This window comes from Misgurnus anguillicaudatus, chromosome 19, assembly GCF_027580225.2.
Source record: "Misgurnus anguillicaudatus chromosome 19, ASM2758022v2, whole genome shotgun sequence".
Lineage (NCBI taxonomy): Eukaryota > Metazoa > Chordata > Actinopteri > Cypriniformes > Cobitidae > Misgurnus > Misgurnus anguillicaudatus.
In genome coordinates, this window is record NC_073355.2 from 2,156,396 (window position 1) to 2,176,885 (window position 20,490).

General features: G+C 36.5%; 1 protein-coding gene across 3 annotated transcripts in view; it reads left to right on the forward strand.

Annotated features, from left to right (window-relative positions):
- prkcab (protein kinase C, alpha, b) overlaps positions 1-20,490 on the forward strand; it is a 182,853-nt gene that overhangs the window by 132,273 nt on the left and 30,090 nt on the right. For all 3 annotated transcript variants that reach the window (XM_055183447.2, XM_073856800.1, XM_073856801.1), the window contains exons 6-8: positions 13,939-14,095; positions 14,168-14,302; positions 17,433-17,526. In XM_055183447.2, coding sequence (XP_055039422.1) covers positions 13,939-14,095; positions 14,168-14,302; positions 17,433-17,526 — 386 coding nt within the window. The remainder of the gene's footprint in view (positions 1-13,938; positions 14,096-14,167; positions 14,303-17,432; positions 17,527-20,490) is intronic.

Consider the following 20,490-nt stretch of genomic DNA (forward strand, 5'->3'; position numbering starts at 1 on the left):
GCAGCTTTCTGTTTGACCCTTTTAGGGGCCAGTTACATCAAAAGCGTTTATGGCAGTTGCAGGCGCCTTTTTTAAATGATATTCTATGGGCATGGAGCGTTTGCGCGCTGTTTATGCGCGCTGAGCGCCTTGCGGTTTGCCGGCGGCCGCAGCACGCGCCTTTGAAGGAACGCTGAGAGCGGAGAAGCGCCCGACGTCATTCGCGTCTTTGCATTGTCCACTTGAATGAGGGGAGATGCGGGCCTTACGTTGTGGTGAGGGAAGTTTACAGTTGCTTTGAAGAAGCGGACTCCACTCGCTCACTCTCTCCTGCGTGTTTGTGCACCTCTCACCCTCAAACAAGGTCAGAGCAAGCGTCATCTTTTTACAGTTTCTGCTAATATGACAGTTAACAGCAAAAGAGCGCACGCTTCAATATTTGATTGACAAGACAGCTGACTAGGTGGTTGCCTAGCAATATTAAAAGCCGCGTCGACTCGCACTGCTCTTTTTTAAGAAAGGTAGTGCGTCGCGCCTTGCGTTTCCAAGCGTTTAAAGCGTGTTGGTGTAATTAGCCTCTTACAGTGCATGCATTATATTCTGTCTTTTACTGCATTTGCTTTTTTGTTTGGGTTTCCAATAATGTTCGTTTGGGAGCTCGTATGAAGTCTGAGACGTATTGTGTTTGTCTGATGATCAGTGTCAGATGTGAAGTCTCCGCAGATTAAACCATCACAGAGTTTACATGATTTAATGTCTGCATGTTCATTTCTATTGTAAAGAAATGGACGTATATTAAATATTCAAATGGATTTAAACATTGTTTGGCTAAATAATAAGCGTTTCTCTCCGTCTAAAGTGAAAGTGAAGATAGCGTCCGCGAGACGAGTCAACTATCTCCCCCTACAGGCATTTGTTATAATATATACATAATGCTTTTTATTTATAGACCACAAATGTAATGTGTTTGTTAATGTAATGTTGTTTAATGTAACTTGGTTTTAATACTTTATTTGAACCAATTATTATTGCATCTTCCTTATTATGTAATTTTAAAGGCTACTGCTCACTTGGGTCTGTTTTTATTACCCAAAAATAACAAATTACTTCATTATCAGTTAGTAAAATAATTGTTAGGGCCAGTCCTTGATTAGTTAAAACATTTAAAAATAACATGATTTCAGTTTCTTATTCATTTATTTTATCATCAAGGGTTTCTTAAAAAGTGTAAAAATATCGTCTCGTTCTCGTGAACCCAATCTCGTGTCTCGTCTTGTCTCGTGGATTAAGTGTCTCGTCACACCCCTATTTGTTATTAGAGTTTTATTTGTTACAACGAGACTTGAGACTTGACTTGGACTCAAGCTCAAAGACTTCAGACTTGACTTGGACTCGAGGTCAAAGACTTCAGACTTGACTCGGACTCGAGCTCAGAGACTTGTGAACATCTCTGCTACACACTGATCTAGAGTCAATATAAACTCTTGATGTTTTAGAGAGTTAATTCCTCTTCTACATCTGCTTATAATAAACCGGTCATATTGCACACTGTTCATATTTCATTAGGGGTGTCAGTCTTTGCGTAGACGGCAAATTGATTTGGTTCACGGTTAAACGATTTTTGATTTGATACCAAAATGTGTTTGACAAATTCTGCACGATTTAATTCAATTTACGATAAAAGACCATTCAGTTGACTGTTCAGTTCATCTATACAATGGACATGTGTGTAACAGAGTCTTGGTTAGTAATATTAAAGTATGTTGTATTAAAGTACACTATGTCACCCATTATGTGTGAATAACTAGAATAAATATGTAATTGTGTTTTCTTTCAAATGTAATATGCATCCGGTTGCACTCATTATTCTTCTGAATTATTAATCAGCTGAGCTCTTTGACAGCAAGATTTCGTCATTGGTTGTGCCATTTACATTAAAATCATTCTATTTAAAAATGAATGTAAAGAATGAAATGAGCTAAACTCATTTAATGTTCATATTAGGGCTGTCAAAAGATTAATTGCAATTAATCACATACAAAATAAAAGTTTGTGCTTGCATAATATATGTGTGTGTGTACTGTGTGTATATTATGTATATATAAACACACACATACATGTATGAATTTAATACATTTTTTATTTAAGTATATTTTTATTTTTATTTAGAATATAAAATATATCAAAATATATATATACATATACATGTAACTGTTTTTTAAATAAAAAATTAACATGTGTGTATTTATATATATATATATATTTATATATATATATATATATATATATATATATATATATATATATATATATATATATATTAATATATATATATATTTATACAACAGTTCTTTCTGGTTCTCGAATCTGATTGGCTAAGAGCCATACGATATTGTACTGATAACGGCACAGTAACCGCTTCACCTTTCGTATCATTCCGCCACCTAGTGAATGGAGGTCCTAAACAGGCTCATCTCTAAATGGAAAAACACAGACGCCCTGTTTTTAAACACTCTCCTTGTGTCTCATTAGTTTACTAGCTCATAAATCAATCTGTGAATCCCCAATCGGAAGTTATTATTCCGTCAAAGATCAGCGCTCTTGGATGTTACGTTAAAGTTAATGGGAGTAATGTCTTGTCACATCGTGTGGACGATTAACACTTGGAAAAAGGAATATAAACACTCGTTTTTTTCTGGAGCTATATCTCTTATCAGAACGCGAAAACACCGTGGAACTGCAGGTAAGCACCGCAGCTTTTAAATGTGGACATTGATCATTTACTTTATCGTGACGTGACTATTAAAACATGTTATGAGATATCGCCACTGATATATTTATGAGCAGCATGCAAAATCATCTCTCTGACACTTATAAAAAAACGTTTTATATAGTACTGACAAGAACAAAGTTTAATAATAATAATCGAGTGCTCGTATCACGTTAAGAATAAATGAGAAAGCAATAGTAACATTATACAAGTATAGTTTTATTAACTTTTACCTCGCGCCAAAACAATAACACAAAAGACACTAAATATGAATAAAAAACGTAATAGTTTGATCATGACACCAAATACTGCTAATTTGATCTCATTTTGACCATCAAAAACAAACAAGGCCAGCATGAGAGCCAGGGAATCCCTGTCAGAGATGTAGCCCAGAGAGGGCGGTGGTCAGCGGGGCGAGTGAACACTGACGTCCGCTCATGCTTTGGTTCTCATACGTACCGAATCTCACTAAGCAAACATTCAAACAGGCGCTATCTTTACTAATCGACTGTAGATTTAAATATAATACATATACATTCTCGACTGAACTAGTCCTAAAACTACACTTTGTGACCAAGAAACGGTAATATAAAGAAACGGCTTTTCCGTCCATTGAGTTGTTATGAGATTCAAAGCAGTCGAAAGTGTTACCTGTCATTCTGGCCGCCCTCAAATCCGTGGCGGAAGAAGTAGTTCTCAAACAAAGAGGCTTTAAAAATAACTCCGTTGTTGTTTTCTAGTTTTCGTTTTTTAAACGTGTGCCGTCGAACTGTTGTATAAAAGCAATATCGCTCTCGGGAGTCGTGTGATATAGCTCTATATCATCACGGCCTCGTGCCTCTAGCCTAATCACAGCCGTGATGATATAGAGCTATATTACACTCCTACTCGAGCGATATTGCTTTTATTTTGTATGCAATTAATCACGATTAATCTTTTGACAGCCCTAGTTTATATATTTTTTATATTTTCAAGCACAGTTGATTAAATTTTTTTTTAATTGATAGTAGTTCAAACAAATTATTCACACTTAAAAAAAAACATTTTAAGACAAAAGAGTGAATCGATACACATGGATAATATTTCAAACAGCTGTTTATGTATATGTGTGCATTCGGCAGTCACTTTTGCAGTATATGTGACTCACAATCAAAATATTTTATCCAAAAGACTATTTACTGGATTACATCCTATAATTTGATAACATTATCAGCTATTCAGGTTAGCATACAGTTATAAAGTGCCTCAAAGCTTAAAAATAATATATGACTGTATGCATGCACAACTGTATTTCTGACAATAACTTATTACTTTTGGATGGAAATTTTCCCCCCAAGTTTCTTTATTGCTCACTGTCGCAGCGTTATTTGACTGCATTGTTTAATTAAAGCCAGTCTCTTCCTGTCTAAGTGGGTGCTTCTTGGCTGATAAAAGCTGAAATGAGAACCAAACCAAATGGCGTGCGTAGACTGTGAAGAAAGCCTTCAATGTTGTGTCTACACCAAACGTTTTCATTTTTAAAAGAGTTGGAAAACACAATATCATTTGTAAAGAATTAAACACACTGTATTGTTATTTATGTAATAGAGTCATTATGAGAATTATTGTTTGTATTGGATTTGAAGCTTGTGTCATCATGAAATGACGCTTGACCGTCACTGCCAATTAAAGTGCAGGTTTATTTAAATATCATTTACATTTTTGTCATTGTCCTCTGTCCACTGTTTTATTTCAATATCCAATTGGCAGAATTTACCTTTACACATTTATGCATTTCCTAATATATTATGCATTTGGCAGACTATAATCATCATACTTACACAACATCAAGTTATGTAGTAGTCTATGGTCTCTCTGTTAGGAGGGGTACTAACATTGATATTGGTCATATTTGAAGGAAGTAACGTCTGCATGCTGTTGTATGGGTTAAAGGATATATTCAGTATTTGAGAGGTTCAGAGGTGTGATGAGAATCTTTAAGGGTTTTGTGAGTTCAGCACTGCTGTGAAGTTGATTAAATCTGTCCAGCCAGGAACACATTCGTTTACACACAAAAACACACACATGCACAAAGAGATACACACAGAAGAAACAAACAGGCCTCAGGCAGAGATGATCGTCTTCTGTCCTGTTTTCTTCTCATTCAGTGGGTACACTCAGTACAGTCCGGGACTTTGGGATCCTACACTCAGCTGTACACTTGTTTCAAAGCGAAAAGCCCAATTTCTTATGAGACATCAGTCCACATTAAGACAGTAGTTATTAGGGATGCACCAATCTGATATTTTGGATCAGTATCGGGGCCCAAGGCTTTGAATCGGTTCACGGAACGAAAACCAGAAACGTTTTGCAAGGAACAGAAACGAAACCAGAAACTTTCCAAAAATATATGTTCAGGAACAGAATTGTTTATTTAAAATAATGGTAACCGGTTAATACCATTATTTTTTCATTCTTTGACAAGATTTCTGTGCAATATGACTCGCCGTTGACTCATCTGAGAAATAAGAAGCTTGCCACCAGCAAGTAGCCAAACTTACTCAAGCCCAAGTCTTTTTTAATACTTATTAGTGGTGTAACGGATCGCAGTTGATCCGTACAGATCATGACCCACGGTTCGGTTTGCATGTGATTCGCGGATTAATACACAAATTTAAATAGGGTGAAAGTTGATCATTTGCACGTGTTTCAAAGGCTTGCAAATGTTAACACACATTTTAAACAATTTACCACAAAAAGGCGCTAAAGTCAGCAATTTTCTGTACGCACAGACGCACATGCGTTTGATTGTATCCGGTCCAACTCCAATCAAACGTGATTATCCCTATGCCCTTCAAAGATCAGAACTCTTGATGTATAAACTTCAGAGAGAGTTGTGCTACTGTGTCTCATACTGTAGTACATTAAAATACATTTGGTGAATAAAGCACTGAAAAACAACTTAATTTTCATGTTACGTGGAGCGACTGTTTATGCTGCATCTTCTTCCCGAAGCGCCGTTTGGAATTCGTCCTACGTCTATGTGTGTGCGCGTGTTTAAATGCACTCAAAAGTGCATACACAGAGAAACGCATTTCAAAAAGCAAGCGAACAATCTTTCTGTTCTTGACAGGACACATTCAAACAAAATAATCTCGAAATACCACAGTATTCATTTGCTAATAAAAACATTTGTTTATGTCTCAGGCGTATGTATAGATTAGTGGCAGAAACCAGCTTTGTGCTTATCTTAAAGAGACAGTAACCTCAATTAACATACAGTATGTAGACTAATAATTTAAGTTTAATGTCCTAATGATCAGCGTACTTATTTGGATGTCCCACAGCTGACATGGAACGTTATTAACCGGTTCAGGAACTTTATTTTTGTTCTAACCGGTTCAGGAATGTCAGTCAAAATCGGAAACGTTAAAATACTGTTTCTGTTCGGAACGAACCAATTGGGGAAAATCTGGTCCAAAGCCCTGTCGGGGTCAATCGGGGCTTTTTTTGCTGGATCGGATATCGGACGATCCAGTTCCGATACTGTGTTACCCGTGGTTGTTACTGACAAGCTATATTCCAAGTCTTTTTAATAAACTTGATAGCTTCATGTGCACAACAAACGCACATTTAAAGATATTTAAGTTAAGTTCACGGAAACTCTGTAACTTACTTGCAACTGGGTTAATCCACTGGTGAAGCGCATGGATGAAACGCGTCATTCACACACGCACACAGCTGTAGGCTATTTTAAAGATGTGATTTTATAGTCTCAGTAAGCCGTTGGATGGATGCAATTCACTTTGTGCTAAATGCCTGGCGCATCTACTCTCTTTGTGTTTTAACAGTTATAAACTTTCCACTGTGGTGCGAGAATTCCCATGTGAAGATGATTCAAGTGCATCAATTCTGCGCCCAGGAAGCACATAAGCGTAGCATACAGGATGATTTAGGCGCATTACTGCTGCACCCGGGATGTGCATAATTCCCAAAATAACCATCTGCATGCTAAAACGTCTTTACTGTGACAGTTTTGAGAAATTAAGGAAAATATTTAGTATACTTATTTGAACAGACGTACCTATATGTTCTTCTAAACACTGCCATGATTAATAATTACTAATTTTCTTGTAATCTATAAATAATTTTTAAATTATTGATTTTTACATTTAAAATTATACTAGATGTAGCAGAAAGCACTGCACTGTACACATTTAACTTTTTGTGTGTGCGTGCTTGCAATTTTAAATTGTTCAAGAAAAATACAGTAGTATCAGATCGACGGGTATCAGAATCGGATCAGAAATAAAAAAGTAGTATCAGTGCATCCCTTGTAGTTTTGACATTAAAGCTTGTGTAAAAGCAATGGTTAAAGGAACAGTATGCGGGATTGTGGCCAAAACTGGTACTGCAATCACACAACTGGTGGCCAATAGACAAAATGACAACATAAACATCAGTTGAGGGCTGCAACTTCACTTTTTAAATGACAATATCCTGGCCAGACCACTGTTGTCAGTGATTTAAGTATTTCAAATGAAAATGATTTCTTAATGTCTAGTGACATATCAGGGCCAATTTATGATTAATTGATATACATTTCTTACATACTGTTTCTTTAACCCAAATATGAAAATGCTGCCATCATTTACCCTCATCTCATTTTAAACCTGTATGCAATTGTTATGCATGCAAAACACAATTACATTTAGATTTTAACACATTAACCTCTTAAACTCTGTGGACCCTGTACCTAGTCCAAAATTAATTATTATGACTTAATATAAAATATTCCTTTAATTTTTAATGGTCTGTCATGGACCCAGTACCACACATGAGATACTGTTTGAAAGCTTAGAATCTCTACTTTCTGCACATATGCATTACTTTGACATATTTCATACTGTAAGAAAGTTATTTACACTTAATTTACACTATAAACCCCCCCCCCCCCCCTGTTTTTTATATCATTCACATACTTCATATTTTCAAGTATGACAAACATGGGCAAGTCTTTTATCAAATGAAAGCTCTCACTCTCAGGAATAACATTGTTATTTGTGTTTTATTATCATCACATATCCAGTGCTTTAAGTGGGCCGGAACGCGCCGGTACTCAGTACCGCCACTTCCAAATATAGCTCTTGAGCGTACCACCACCTCTCTGTGCGCCCAGAACGTGCTTTTAGCGTACCGGAAGGCTCATTTGCACATCTGTTTAAATCAGAGGTTTCATTTAATCATTTGGCTGCGCTGCCGCTTTTCAGAGCTCCCTTCTCAATTCGTCCCACCAAGAGCAGAGACTACATTACCCATACACCCTTGAGTTTTACAAGTTAAAAGCGCATGCGTCGCCTTTGCTGTCAGTCAGCCTCAACATGGTGTGGAGAGGTGTGTGTTTGTGTGTGAAACACGCAACCATAGCTGCTCGGTTAAAATGAAAATACAATGAACACTTAATATGCCCTCCATGTTTTAGACTCTGAGTAGTAAAAGAACAAGGTCAGAATCAGAGGACTCGCTGGCTGGCATCCCACCAAGCCACAATGATACCTGCAGGTCAGACACATGCTTTATCCAATACCCTTTTGTAGGTACGTGACAATCTCCGCTGTCGCGGCTATCAGTTTGGTTCCCCTCGACGCAACTTCAGATTTCCTCAGGCGATGTGTAAAAACATTCTTGAAATTGTAATATACATTTAGTTTAATTGCTGAACTACAAGTGAGCGAAATTTCAATGAATTTGAATGACGTGCACAGACTAGTTTTACCACCCGCAAACTGGAAAACAATGGGACAAAATAAAGTGATGACTTTTGAGTTTCAAATGGCCAGTATTTTGTTATTCTTGAACCCATAGACATGGTATTGGTGTCATTTTAAAGCTTTTTTTCCAGCTCTTTCTATCTGAACAACTAGCATTTAACCATGTTGAAAATTTTACTCGCATATCTACCTTTTGCACATTTTATTTATGTTAAGCAGGCCTAGCTATTTCTAGCTCAAGCAAATCCACAAACTTATAAAAGGATTTATTATTTTATGTAAGGTCGTCCGTTGACTGCTGAATACAAAACCCCTTCAATAGGCTATAGGAGGAATCGAGTCAGCAAAAAAAAAAAAAAAATAGAGTACCGGCACCTCTTTTGGGCCACTTATAGCACTGCACATATCCAACAATCGTCGAATGAATCATGAGGTAAAAAAAATGCTTCAGATTGCCACAAATGCTACACCATCCTTTATCTTAGGTCCTACTCAAAATGAGTCCATTCACAGCATTTTCTTTGAATAATCCCTTGCTATTTATTGTATGTGCAAAACAAAATAACATACGGTTATATGAAACATTTATTTTCACTTCCTTCAGTAAAACAAGAATAACTGCACTAGTGGTCCTTGACAACAATTCGATTCACAATGGATGGTTAAAAAATGTTGCACCATGTATCTGAAAATTGAACACACATTATTTTCTATGAATGTACACACACCAGGGGTGACTGATGGCGGCTGTCCGCTGTGACTCTGGACACTGCTTAAGTCCCACTCACATAATTTAACATTAAATAATGTCATATTATATATAAAGATTAACATACAGTAGACTGAGATTGTGTGCGTCCGGTTAGTTACCTGCGAGTTGTCCGACATGCAAAGTGGCGCAGCGCTGTGCTTCTCCCCGGGTATGTGACCTCCTTTACAGTCTTGTGTTGTGCTGAAGTACAGCAGAAGCTGTCCCAATGAAAATTGCATCATTATTGGCTCATCCTTAAAGCAGTACAGAACCTGTATAACTTATCTTTGGTGCAACACAAAAAGGGGCCTTCAAGAAGCTTCTTTAAAATGAACTGAACATGTTTTAAAAGAGCAGCCTGTTTGAATCATGCACTTTATTATAAGTCGTACTATAGTTTAGTGTATATATAGCCGTTATTAGAACTGCTTTATCTGTGGCCAGTCTAAATTAAAAACCTATCTGCTCGATAAGGCTTTTAATTCTGGTTGAAGCACTCTTGTCTGTTACCTACAGAAAGTTTCAGAAGACCTGGAATATAACACAAATGTTTTATAATGTTTTACCATGTTCATTTTGAATCTTAACAGACATAGTCACTAAGAACTGCTTTCTCCTTTTGTGTCCATGTAAATAAGCAAGATTATAGAGGAGTATGTATCTATTGGCAGTGCAGAAGGGTGGTATTGTCTAAACTACTAGATAAAGCCTCCGCAAAACAAACCTTAAATCTATGTCTTGTTTTTAAATGTCTGTCCTTGTCTTAGGTATCACATCCATGCTGAAAATATTTTTTTAGGATTTTTGCTATTGGCAGGATAAATATAGGCTTAATGATGTTGATGTGAATTTTATACACCTGTCTTCTTGTGTCCTTATTTGGGGCTCTGTTGAAAGGTCAACATGGTTTATGGGTGTATTGTAGTTTCAACAGACTTGGCCACATACATTGTAGTCCTCTTCCTCACCTGCTGTGTGGAGCTCTTCTGTTTACTTTGGAATGGTCAATAGAAAGACTTTGAAACAATACGACGATGATAAATCATTTCAGACATTTTCATTTTTGAGAGAACTGTTGCTCAATAAAAACAGTAATTCTTTAATAGGCTATCAAAATATAAAACAGACTTACTTATTAGTCAAAACTGAGTCAATGTTCTTGAAATGTCAACATAATTCCTGTGTGTGTGTATATATATATATATATATATGAAGAGTTTGGTTCCAAAACGCAATAAATCCATTTTGACAAATTTTGGTAAAAACGTGTTTTCTATACCAAGAAAGTGACAAGATGAAAACAACTATTTTCTGTTACAAACTTTCACAAAGCATCTTTAGGTTATAAAAACATAAAAAATTCAAATCCATAACTTGATTTTCAAAGATTTATTATAAAAACGGATTATTTTTTCCACAAAATGCAATAAATCCATGACAAGTTTTTTATTCAAAATGCTATAAATCTATTGAATCAATAGCCTATATAAATGTGCATTCATCTTTGCCATGTTATATTCATTTAGTTGACTAGTTGTACACACTAATTAAAAATATAAACATTAATGTTATTAATCAAAACACTTACTTTGTCATATTAAGAACCCTGTCATTGCGGTTACTTGACGTCTTCGCTTAACGTCTTTCACAGCGATCAGCTGTAAAATGTTTTTGGTCCTGCTCGATTTTCGTTGACTTTGAGTAAAATAATGGAAAGTTTTTCATAAGATCCTCTGGGGTCAATGTGTTAGCATGAGAAGCTTGATGCTGTCGGGAGAACAAGCACCCGTCTCCCGAGTGCCTCTCAGGGAAATTATTAGATGTTGATGGCTTACGTTTCTTTCCCATCACAGAAAACCATCACAGGTTTAGCGATGCAATTAAAGTATTATTTTGTTTTGTTTGTTGATCACGTAGTACAAAGTAGATGAGGAAAACCAGGACTCCGTGTACTCAGCGCGTCCGCCATTGTTTGTTTACATTGCGTGAACGGTGGGCTGTAATATCAGAAATGGATTTATTGCGTTCTGTAAAAAAGGGGGAGTGGCGTTTGTCGCATTTTGGGAAAAAAGGGAGAAAAGATGACAGAATAACACGGCGGATATTGGATTTTGCGTAAAATTAAGAATTTACTTTTAACTACTGACCTGATATAATACTGATTTTGGCAGTAACTCATTTTTTTCAAAATGGCGTGTATTGCGTTTAGGAACCAAACTCTTCATATATATATTCAGCCTCATTGGGGGGTGAAACTTGGGTAACTTTAGGTAAAGGGGGCATAGGTTGGGGCCCCAATACATGGATTTGCCTTGGGCCCCAAATCACTAAGCATGCTTCTGTGCATAAGTAAACGCATAGATAAACAGCACTTTGTCAAAATACGTTTCATAAAATATAACATCAAAATATTAAATATTCTGACGTAAAATACCAGTTAAGAAATTCAATGACATATAAGCTGTTTTGTTTGCTACTTTCCTGACCTGAATGTATTATTCCAGTGATATTATTCATTAAATTAATATTATCCAACAAATTATTCTTTACTCTTTCAGACCCCTCTGTTGTATTACTTTGTATAGACGGTTTCAGGAGTAACAACATATACAAGCAGCTTTTGTGGTCAACACGTAACTTCCGGTAAACTCCGCTATGAATAAATACAACAAAGTAGCGTACGCGTCTGATGAAACCGTCTATACAAAGAGTGAGTGATTGTTATTACTATAAGGGTTTGTTCAGTTCAGTAGTGTTGTAATCATTGTGTCAAAAACAGAAGTGTAACAGTAAATAAAAATTGGTTCAGCATATCGGTTATCGGGCACATAAGCATCCAAATATTTGGTATCAGTATTTAAAAAAAATCAGTATTGATCAATTACTAGTTAATAACACGTTAACAAATTAATTTTAAAGGCCCTAATTTTATAAACGTGCGTTTAACACAACACTCAATTTCTATTTGACCCTTGGCCTAGCCTGTTGTTGGATAAATTGAGACGTAGATTGAGACGTAGCCTTAGATTGAGACAAAATCTTCTTTATTTGTACGTTTTCTGAGAGGTGTGTCGTCCTAAATGCTTATCTAATAGATAAATGGGTTGTCCATCCACTTGCGCGTCTGAGGTTTTAGTTTTAATAAATGCAGGAATGAGAAACTTGCTTGATGTTAAAATAGTTATTAAACGAGATAAAGTACATGACCTGATTAATGTTTAAAGAGTTATTAAGAGCGATATGTCCACGCCCATGTTTATTAGAGTATTAAAAACTTGAAAAGTATGACATTAGGGTAAAGATAGAACAGATAAAAATGTGCAATTACTCACGAGTTAACCCATGACAATCATGCTCATCTCTCTCTCTCTCCCTGCTGTACACAACTTTTATTTTGGGTAAACAATTTCTTACTTTACCTTATAATTTGTATTATTCATGTATATAACAGATTTTGTGTCTGCCAAATGTAATGTAATGAGTGGTTTTCATAGAGATTTGTTATTGTGTTATTTTATGCTCTTGTTTATTGAGAGTTGTAATCAGATGGGGGGATCTTGGCTGACCCTATGTGTTTTGTTGATAAACAATGAAAGAAAACAAGCTCATTTGACTGTGTTATCAGATTACCCAGCATGCATTTCACTGGACATTTGGTGGTTATGTAACACATAACATCTGAATTCCTCAGGCTATTTAAACTTCTTATAAACATAGCCTTTAAAGTTGAACTTTCAGGAATTTATGCTACAATCGTTGTTTATAACGACTACTGTACATACCCTACTGTACATTATTATTACCCTCTTACATTTCTCATCAACTGTCAATTAAATTAGGTTTATAAACAGCCAAAAATTTTCATACAGTTTTAGTAAAGTATTATAAATAGATGTTTTTTTAACAAATTGTGGTTGCTGTAGGGGTTTTCTTCCGATCCAGGTCTCTGATATTCTGATTTCAGTCAAGGTTTATGAGATTTTTCACATGTTTCACATTATTCAGTATGAGTTTGATTGTACACCTCTTCTCAACATGTTAATGCTTTTACATCCATAAAGCGTGCACATGCAACATGCTAAAGTTTATTTCTTGAGATTAAAGGTTTCTTCAGTAGTAATTATATTGGTTTTGACATTACATCAGTTATGTGTGATAAATGTCATTCATTTTACAAAATGTTCTTCATGTACTTTCTGCAGAATGATCAAGTGATAAAGAGAAATGTTGTGAAATGTGAAGTACACGGTTAGTAACCCCAGAAGATGTTGCACTCCTCAAAGATGTTGTATCTAAGCAACAACCATGAAAACGTCTTTCATCCCTCTTTCTGTTTTTGCTCAGTGTAGGCGACATTAAAATTAATGGCCATCAGTGTTTCTGTCAGACCTTTCACATGAAGAGTTTTCTTTAATATTTACTTTCCTGAAAGACTTCAGCAATGTTTTCACACATTCACGTTTGAAAAGTCACTTAAATGTGAGAGCAAGACAAAGTGAAGTGTCGCCCCCTTTTGGTCAGCAGTATCATTGCAGCACGTTTAACCGAAGCCAGTGTTTGTGTGTTTATCACCTGCTTTTTGTTATAGGCAGTGCATCATTTAGCAAAAATTCCTTGGAAAAAACTTTTTTTTTAAATAAAGGGAAATATATGGGAACTGTTTCTTTCTTTCTTGACTTATTCATTAGTGGGTGAAGCCAGAAACCTTATTCCCATGGACCCCAACGGGCTTTCAGACCCATATGTGAAACTCAAGCTAATCCCAGATCCCAAGAATGAGACCAAACAGAAGACCCGAACCATCCGCTCCTCACTCAACCCCACCTGGAACGAATCCTTTATCTTTAAGTTTGCACACAAATAACTCCTCAGTGTTGTACAGCAGTTTCTCACATTAACACAGATGTGTGTGTGCAGTAAGTTAAAGGCCTCGGATAAGGAGCGGCGTCTGTCTGTGGAGGTGTGGGATTGGGACAGAACCACCCGGAATGATTTTATGGGCTGTATGTCTTTTGGTGTTTCCGAGCTCATCAAAGCTCCTGTTTGCGGCTGGTAAGTCTCATACAAACATCAGTCAATAATAATATCAGATGATTAAATCATTATACAATACATGTCAAGAAAATCAAATGCCTAATTGTATTTTGTGGTGTTATTATTTAAAAAAAAAAAAAACTTTATAAACTTTAAATAAAACGTAGAATAAAGATGTATGAAGTTAAGTAGTATATTACGTATACAGAAGTTATGAGGTAGTAACTCGCTCTCCCTAGAACTCGCACTACTTCTATGGGGTCCAGGGCTTTTAGTCATACAGCTCCTTACCTTTGGAACTTGCTGCCATAGGATGTGCAAAACAGTGGTACTCTCCTTGGTTTTAAATCTTGCCTTAAGACCCATCTTTTCCGGCTGGCTTTTATGTGATTTTTTTATGTTTTAATATTGGTTTTGACATTGACATTGTGCATATCATTACTACTGACTGTTTTACTGTGTTTGTAAGGTGTCTGGATATTAAGTCTGTGCTGATACAGCAAAATATAAAATGTTTTTTTTTTTTGTTAAATCTTGTATTCTCTAATTGTTCACATTTATTTCTTGCTATGATTTCTATTCTATTCATTGTAATATTTGCACATTTTTCATAATGTTTACTCTCACAAGATGATATTTTATTTTCGTGATTTTGACCCCAAAATATTATGCTTAAAACTTTGTCTGTTATGTATTATGTCTGATGTCTCTCATGTTCTGTGGTCTACTTACAAACCTTCAGATCACAGGAAGCTGATAAGAGTTTATTGATATATTTAAATGTATCTTAATGATTTGGTATAAGCTTTATGGTTTCAGTTTGGAGTCTTTTAGTCTTAACAGTATATAAGTGTAAGTGTATTAAACTATCTGACCGTTGATCATCCTGCCTACTTATTCACATAAAACAATATATTGAATTAGAAATTGTGAGACACTTTTTGTTTAGAGGGGCCGTATGCGAGAAGGATTGATTGACAGCTAGCAAACAAAGGCTCGCATAATGAGCTGCATAATAATGAGGCAGGAATGTGAGAATGAACTACAGTAAAGAATGTGAGGACAAATGTATTCATGTTTGTTTGAGGTTTATTAAGTTAACAATATAATCAAAATAGAAATGAAGGTCAGTAGGACATTTTCAGTTAATTTGGAAACAAACCCTATTCAAAAACTTTGTATAAACTAAGAAACTGATACACAACAGAGCTGTAAACTTCATGTGGCTCATGTTACCATATAACTTTATGTCCAAAAAGTGTTCTTCCACTTCATAGTTTTGTACTGATGAGAGAGATGCAGACCTCTAAGAGAGTTATAAACAGCTGTTAGCATAAATTGTCCACAGAAATACCCTTACATATATAACTGATGGGTAAATATCACTGATACTACATTCATAAACTATCTTGTACATAAACTTAATCTCAGATAAACATCTGCAGCGATTAATATAAAAAGCTGTTTTCAGATGACTGTTTTCAGATGCCCATCCCCTTATCGTCTAGCTTCTGTTTTAAACGCGTTTCTGTAAGCGCGTATGAACTTTAAAAACACATCGCATATGGCGTCCATGTGCGTGAGCTCGCGTCTCCGTGTAACGCGGCGCTCATAAAAATGGTGTCGCGTGTAAAGCGCAATGTATGGAATTACCTTGCATGTAAACAATATGGAATCATTTTACAGCAAATCCGGCAGTGCAGCATTACTCAAAGTTGCCATGAAGGATACGAAAGTAAAATAACTGTGTCTAACGCTGTATAACATGTAAAAGATATCCGCCATTACGGGAGGTCACATGGATTTGTTTGTAAATAAGCATGTAAACATGGAATCATATTACAGCACACACTTAAAAGACACAGCAGTTCAGGCTTACTGAAAGTTGCCATGAAGGAAATAAGTGAATAACTGTGTTTAACACTGTTACAGCATGCGACAGTGAAATCCGCCATTACGTGAGATCGCGTCCGTTTGTAAACAATGCAAAAGTTTTTCAATCCGAAGCGTGCAGTCTGCTAAGGTTGCTTAACGTTACTGTATGTAGGCTGAACTGCACAAGCCATGAGCATATTAAGTTACTTATAGCAAATATAAATGGTATAAATTAACTGTTAACGTTACTTACTTCTAATATCCTCCTCCAGCTCCAGTGCGTCCTCCATTGAAACTTTACGCTTTGTTTCTTATGGTTTGAACCGCTTGTCTGTTGATTTCCATGTCAACAGCTGGTACCGCCTGGTTTCAGGCTTTCTTTGGATATGTGTATCATGTTTGTGTGACGAGTATTCGCGGAGTTTCAACTGATTTTTGTAACGTGTTTTGAGAGACAGCTGGTGGAGACAGAAATGTCTGGATGCACACCCTGTTAATTTTCTTTATTTGACAAAAACACAAAGATCTGTTGTTATTGTGAATGAACACATATTAAAGAAGACCCTTTGCCATTTCAAATGATGTCAAACACGTAAGTGTATGATTATTATTGATGGCGTATTTTAAGTTGATTCTGCCATGATAAGGAAAAAACACGTCAAAACGCGGCACCGCGTTTTTGGACCCCAGGGGGTTAATCTGTACCATCCAACCACAGCACTGCCATTTAGTGCAGAGTTCAGCTCATTTGCATTTTAAAGGACACACTCCCAAAAAAACCTAGAAAGTGTCAATTTTAACATAATAATATTATCTATATGATATTTTGAGCTTAAACTTCACATAAGCACTCTGGGGACACCAAAGATTTATTTGACATCTTTAAAAGCCTTGGGAAATGTCCCCTTTAAAGGTGGGGTGTGTGTGATCTCTGAAAGCCAGTGTTGACATTTGAAATCACCTAAACAAACACGCCCCTACCCCACTAGAATCTGGACCTTCTTTTGATAGACCCGCCCAACACATACTGTATGCAACCCAGGCAACGATGTTGGTGAGTAGACATGCCCCTTACTGCTGATTGGCTGCAGGTGTGTTTTGGTACTCGGTCCGGCTCTTTTTTCCAAAGTGTTTTTTTTTTAATCATGCACCCCACCTTTAAGTCCTTTATGTAATATCTTTCCCCATTTGTCAAGTCAAATATCTACTTGGACTTAATAAAGAGCTTCAGTATTGTGACTTGTATCGGCGTTGTCTGTTTTGTGTGTGACAGGTATAAGATGTTAAACCAGGAGGAAGGCGAGTATTATAATGTGCCTATTCCAGAAGAGGACGACATTAACATGGAGATGAGGCAGAAGTTTGAGGTGAGGATGTTTCTTTATCACTCATGAATGAATCGTGACAGCCGAATGCCAGTTTGCCTTGTGAAATGAACACATGCTTATGCCTCAGACCGGATCGTGACTCTGAAAGGCCTAAGCCACAGTCAAGGTCGCCATGGCAACTGTTCTCATGGTCAGATCCTGTGCTTAGTGAGATGCTGAAGGATGTTCACATGTGTGTTACTTTATAATACTGTGACTGTTTGTTTTAATGTTTCTGTGTTTTAATCCTCGAACACTTGTTTTTACCCCCCTCTCTCTCTCTCTGGGGTAATCGACCCACTGGAAGTGCACAGCGTTACCATGGAAGCCAGGAAAAAAGTAATTTTGACAGTGTTTGCGTATCACTCAGATGATCATGAACTCATCTGAGACTTACACTTTAACTCATTCCCCGCCAGCATTTTTTGTGATTTTCATAAAAGTTTCACAAAATGCTTTTCATGAAAATTTTCTTCTATAAATATTTTAACATACAAATATATCAAATGAAAGCACAGACCCTTTGCTTTTAAACAAAACGAAAAAAAAAACTATTTCATCCTATCTTCATTTGTTCTCTTTTTTATAACTTCTTAAATAAAACAAAAATTTTGAGCAAAAAGCTGAGATTGAAATTGAAATTTTTTGTTAGAGATCAGATTCAGAACAAACAAACAGAGTTTAAAATTAATTTAATTCGTTTTTGCTTCAGTTTTTTATAAATTGGGTAAGATCGCCATCTAGTGGATAATAGCGTAATTACAGATTACCACAAAAATTTGTCAGGAAAGCGTCATTAACAGGAAAATGTTTTCTCTTATTTGACGAGATAATTTATCGATAGCAGGGAAAGAGTTAAATCTTCAAATATATATGCTGTTACTTTAAAGGGGCCATGGCATGAAAATCTGACTTTTTCCATGTTTAAGTGCTATGATTGGGTCCCCAGTGCTTCTATCAACCTGGAAAATGTGAAAAAGATCAACCCAGTAACTTCGTTTTGGTAAACCATTCTCTGCAAGCATGTGAAAAAATAGGTCGTTGAAATTTGTCTCTCCTTATGATGTCATAAGGCGCTCTAATTATAATAATACCGCCCCTTAATCTGCACTATCCAACCACAGCACTGCTATTTAGTGCAGAGAGGGAGAGACAGAAAAAATACTTCACAGCACAGTTGAGTTTCAATTTCAACAAACCACCATCATTGTGAATTTCATCAGCTCATTTGCATTTTAAAGGACACGCCCACAACGGCACATTTTTGCACACACCTACAAAGTGGCAATTTTAACATGCTATAATAAATTATTTATATGGTATTTTGAGCTAAAACTTCACATATGTGCTCTGGGGACACCAAAGATTTATTTAACATCTTAAAAAAGTCTTGTGACATGGCCCCTTTAAAGCTCACGTAACACACGCTGTTTCTGCATTTCTGATGTAAAACTGGAGTACCTATAGAGTAGTATGACATCCTTTATATCTCCGAAGAGTCTTTAGTTTAATCAGATTTATAAAAGAAAGATTAGCTTTACCGAGTCTTTTCGATAACGTACAAAAAAATGAAGAAGGAGGAGTTACTACCGCGGGAGGAGTGAGTACGAGTCATGCAACACTATACAACACTGTTTTAACTTATGATTCACTACATGTTCATGTCATTTATATAATATGCTCGGGCCTATTTCCAACATAAGACAGAAGTCTTACTAACCGCGTGCAACTCATGACCCGGTTGGGAAAATCCAGCGCATGAAACACAAGCAAACCTCTGCTGCTACCCCGGATAATAAACTATATCCATTGTTTCCATAAGGCTGGATTTCTTCTCCTTACATCCAAAAACACACTTCTTCTTTCGTGCCATTGTTGACTTTTGAAATGAAACAAAGCTGTCGCGTGATGTGAATGTTTGTAAGTTCTAGTGCCTCCTGATTGACGGGTGGGCTGGGTTTTCTGGGGGAAGTGCCCATATAAAGAAGTGATACGTATAGAAAACCCCTGAAACGTCAGTTGGACCTGTAATCGAAAAAAAAACTTTCCGAAACTTGTACCAACCGTGGCGAAGTGCATTTGGCACAGAAATACGGCTGTTTTGACACTTTGCCTACGTTTAGCATGAGGAAACAACTCTATAACTGTGTCAATAAGTCAGAATGCTTGAAATACCATTGAACCACCCCTTTAAGGTTGACTTTGAGAAGAGTAGGCTCGTCATTGGTCCCTGCTTATAAAAAATATGAAAAAGGCATTCACACAACTGGATTTTTTGACTTGCTGACTGGTCACCACATGGTTAATGTTTTATGTATTTAACATCCTTGTATGAATAATGTGAACAGACTTGGTGCCACCCATACAAACAGCCCACAACTAAACCTGAGCCCTGCTAGTGTTTATTTGACTCTTGCTGTTGTTTATGTGACAGCTGCCTGAGGCAACTACTGTACACTGTGTAATAAATTCAGTGTTATTCTCCATGTCGGTCTGGTTTGGTTTGGCTCTGCACTATACTGACAAAAATAAACTAGAGTAACAGGTAGAGTACAGCGCGTTGAGCTGGGAAAACTGCTGGAATTTACCTAAACATAGACTGCGTCTCAATCAGCTCCTGTGTTCAGTAGTCAGGGCTCTGATCAGGGAGTCGGTCATTTTAAGGGCCTCTATGACAAAATCCTTCCAGTGCACTTGAGCGTTCGTTCCCTAAAAATTTCCTCAATGCAACGCAAAAAAAAAACAGTCAGCATCGATGGTCCCTATGTTCCCTTACCGGAAATCACGTGACCTTTTCTGAAGCTTTCAAACCGAAAATCACACAAGCCAACTCAATAAACTTAATTGAATGCTTTTCTAAAGACAAATGTTTGTTGTAGTTTTAATATGAACACACATTGCTTCAATTCAACATTTATTTTTATTAGGGATGTGTATCTCCATTACTGAGTCTGATGTGATACG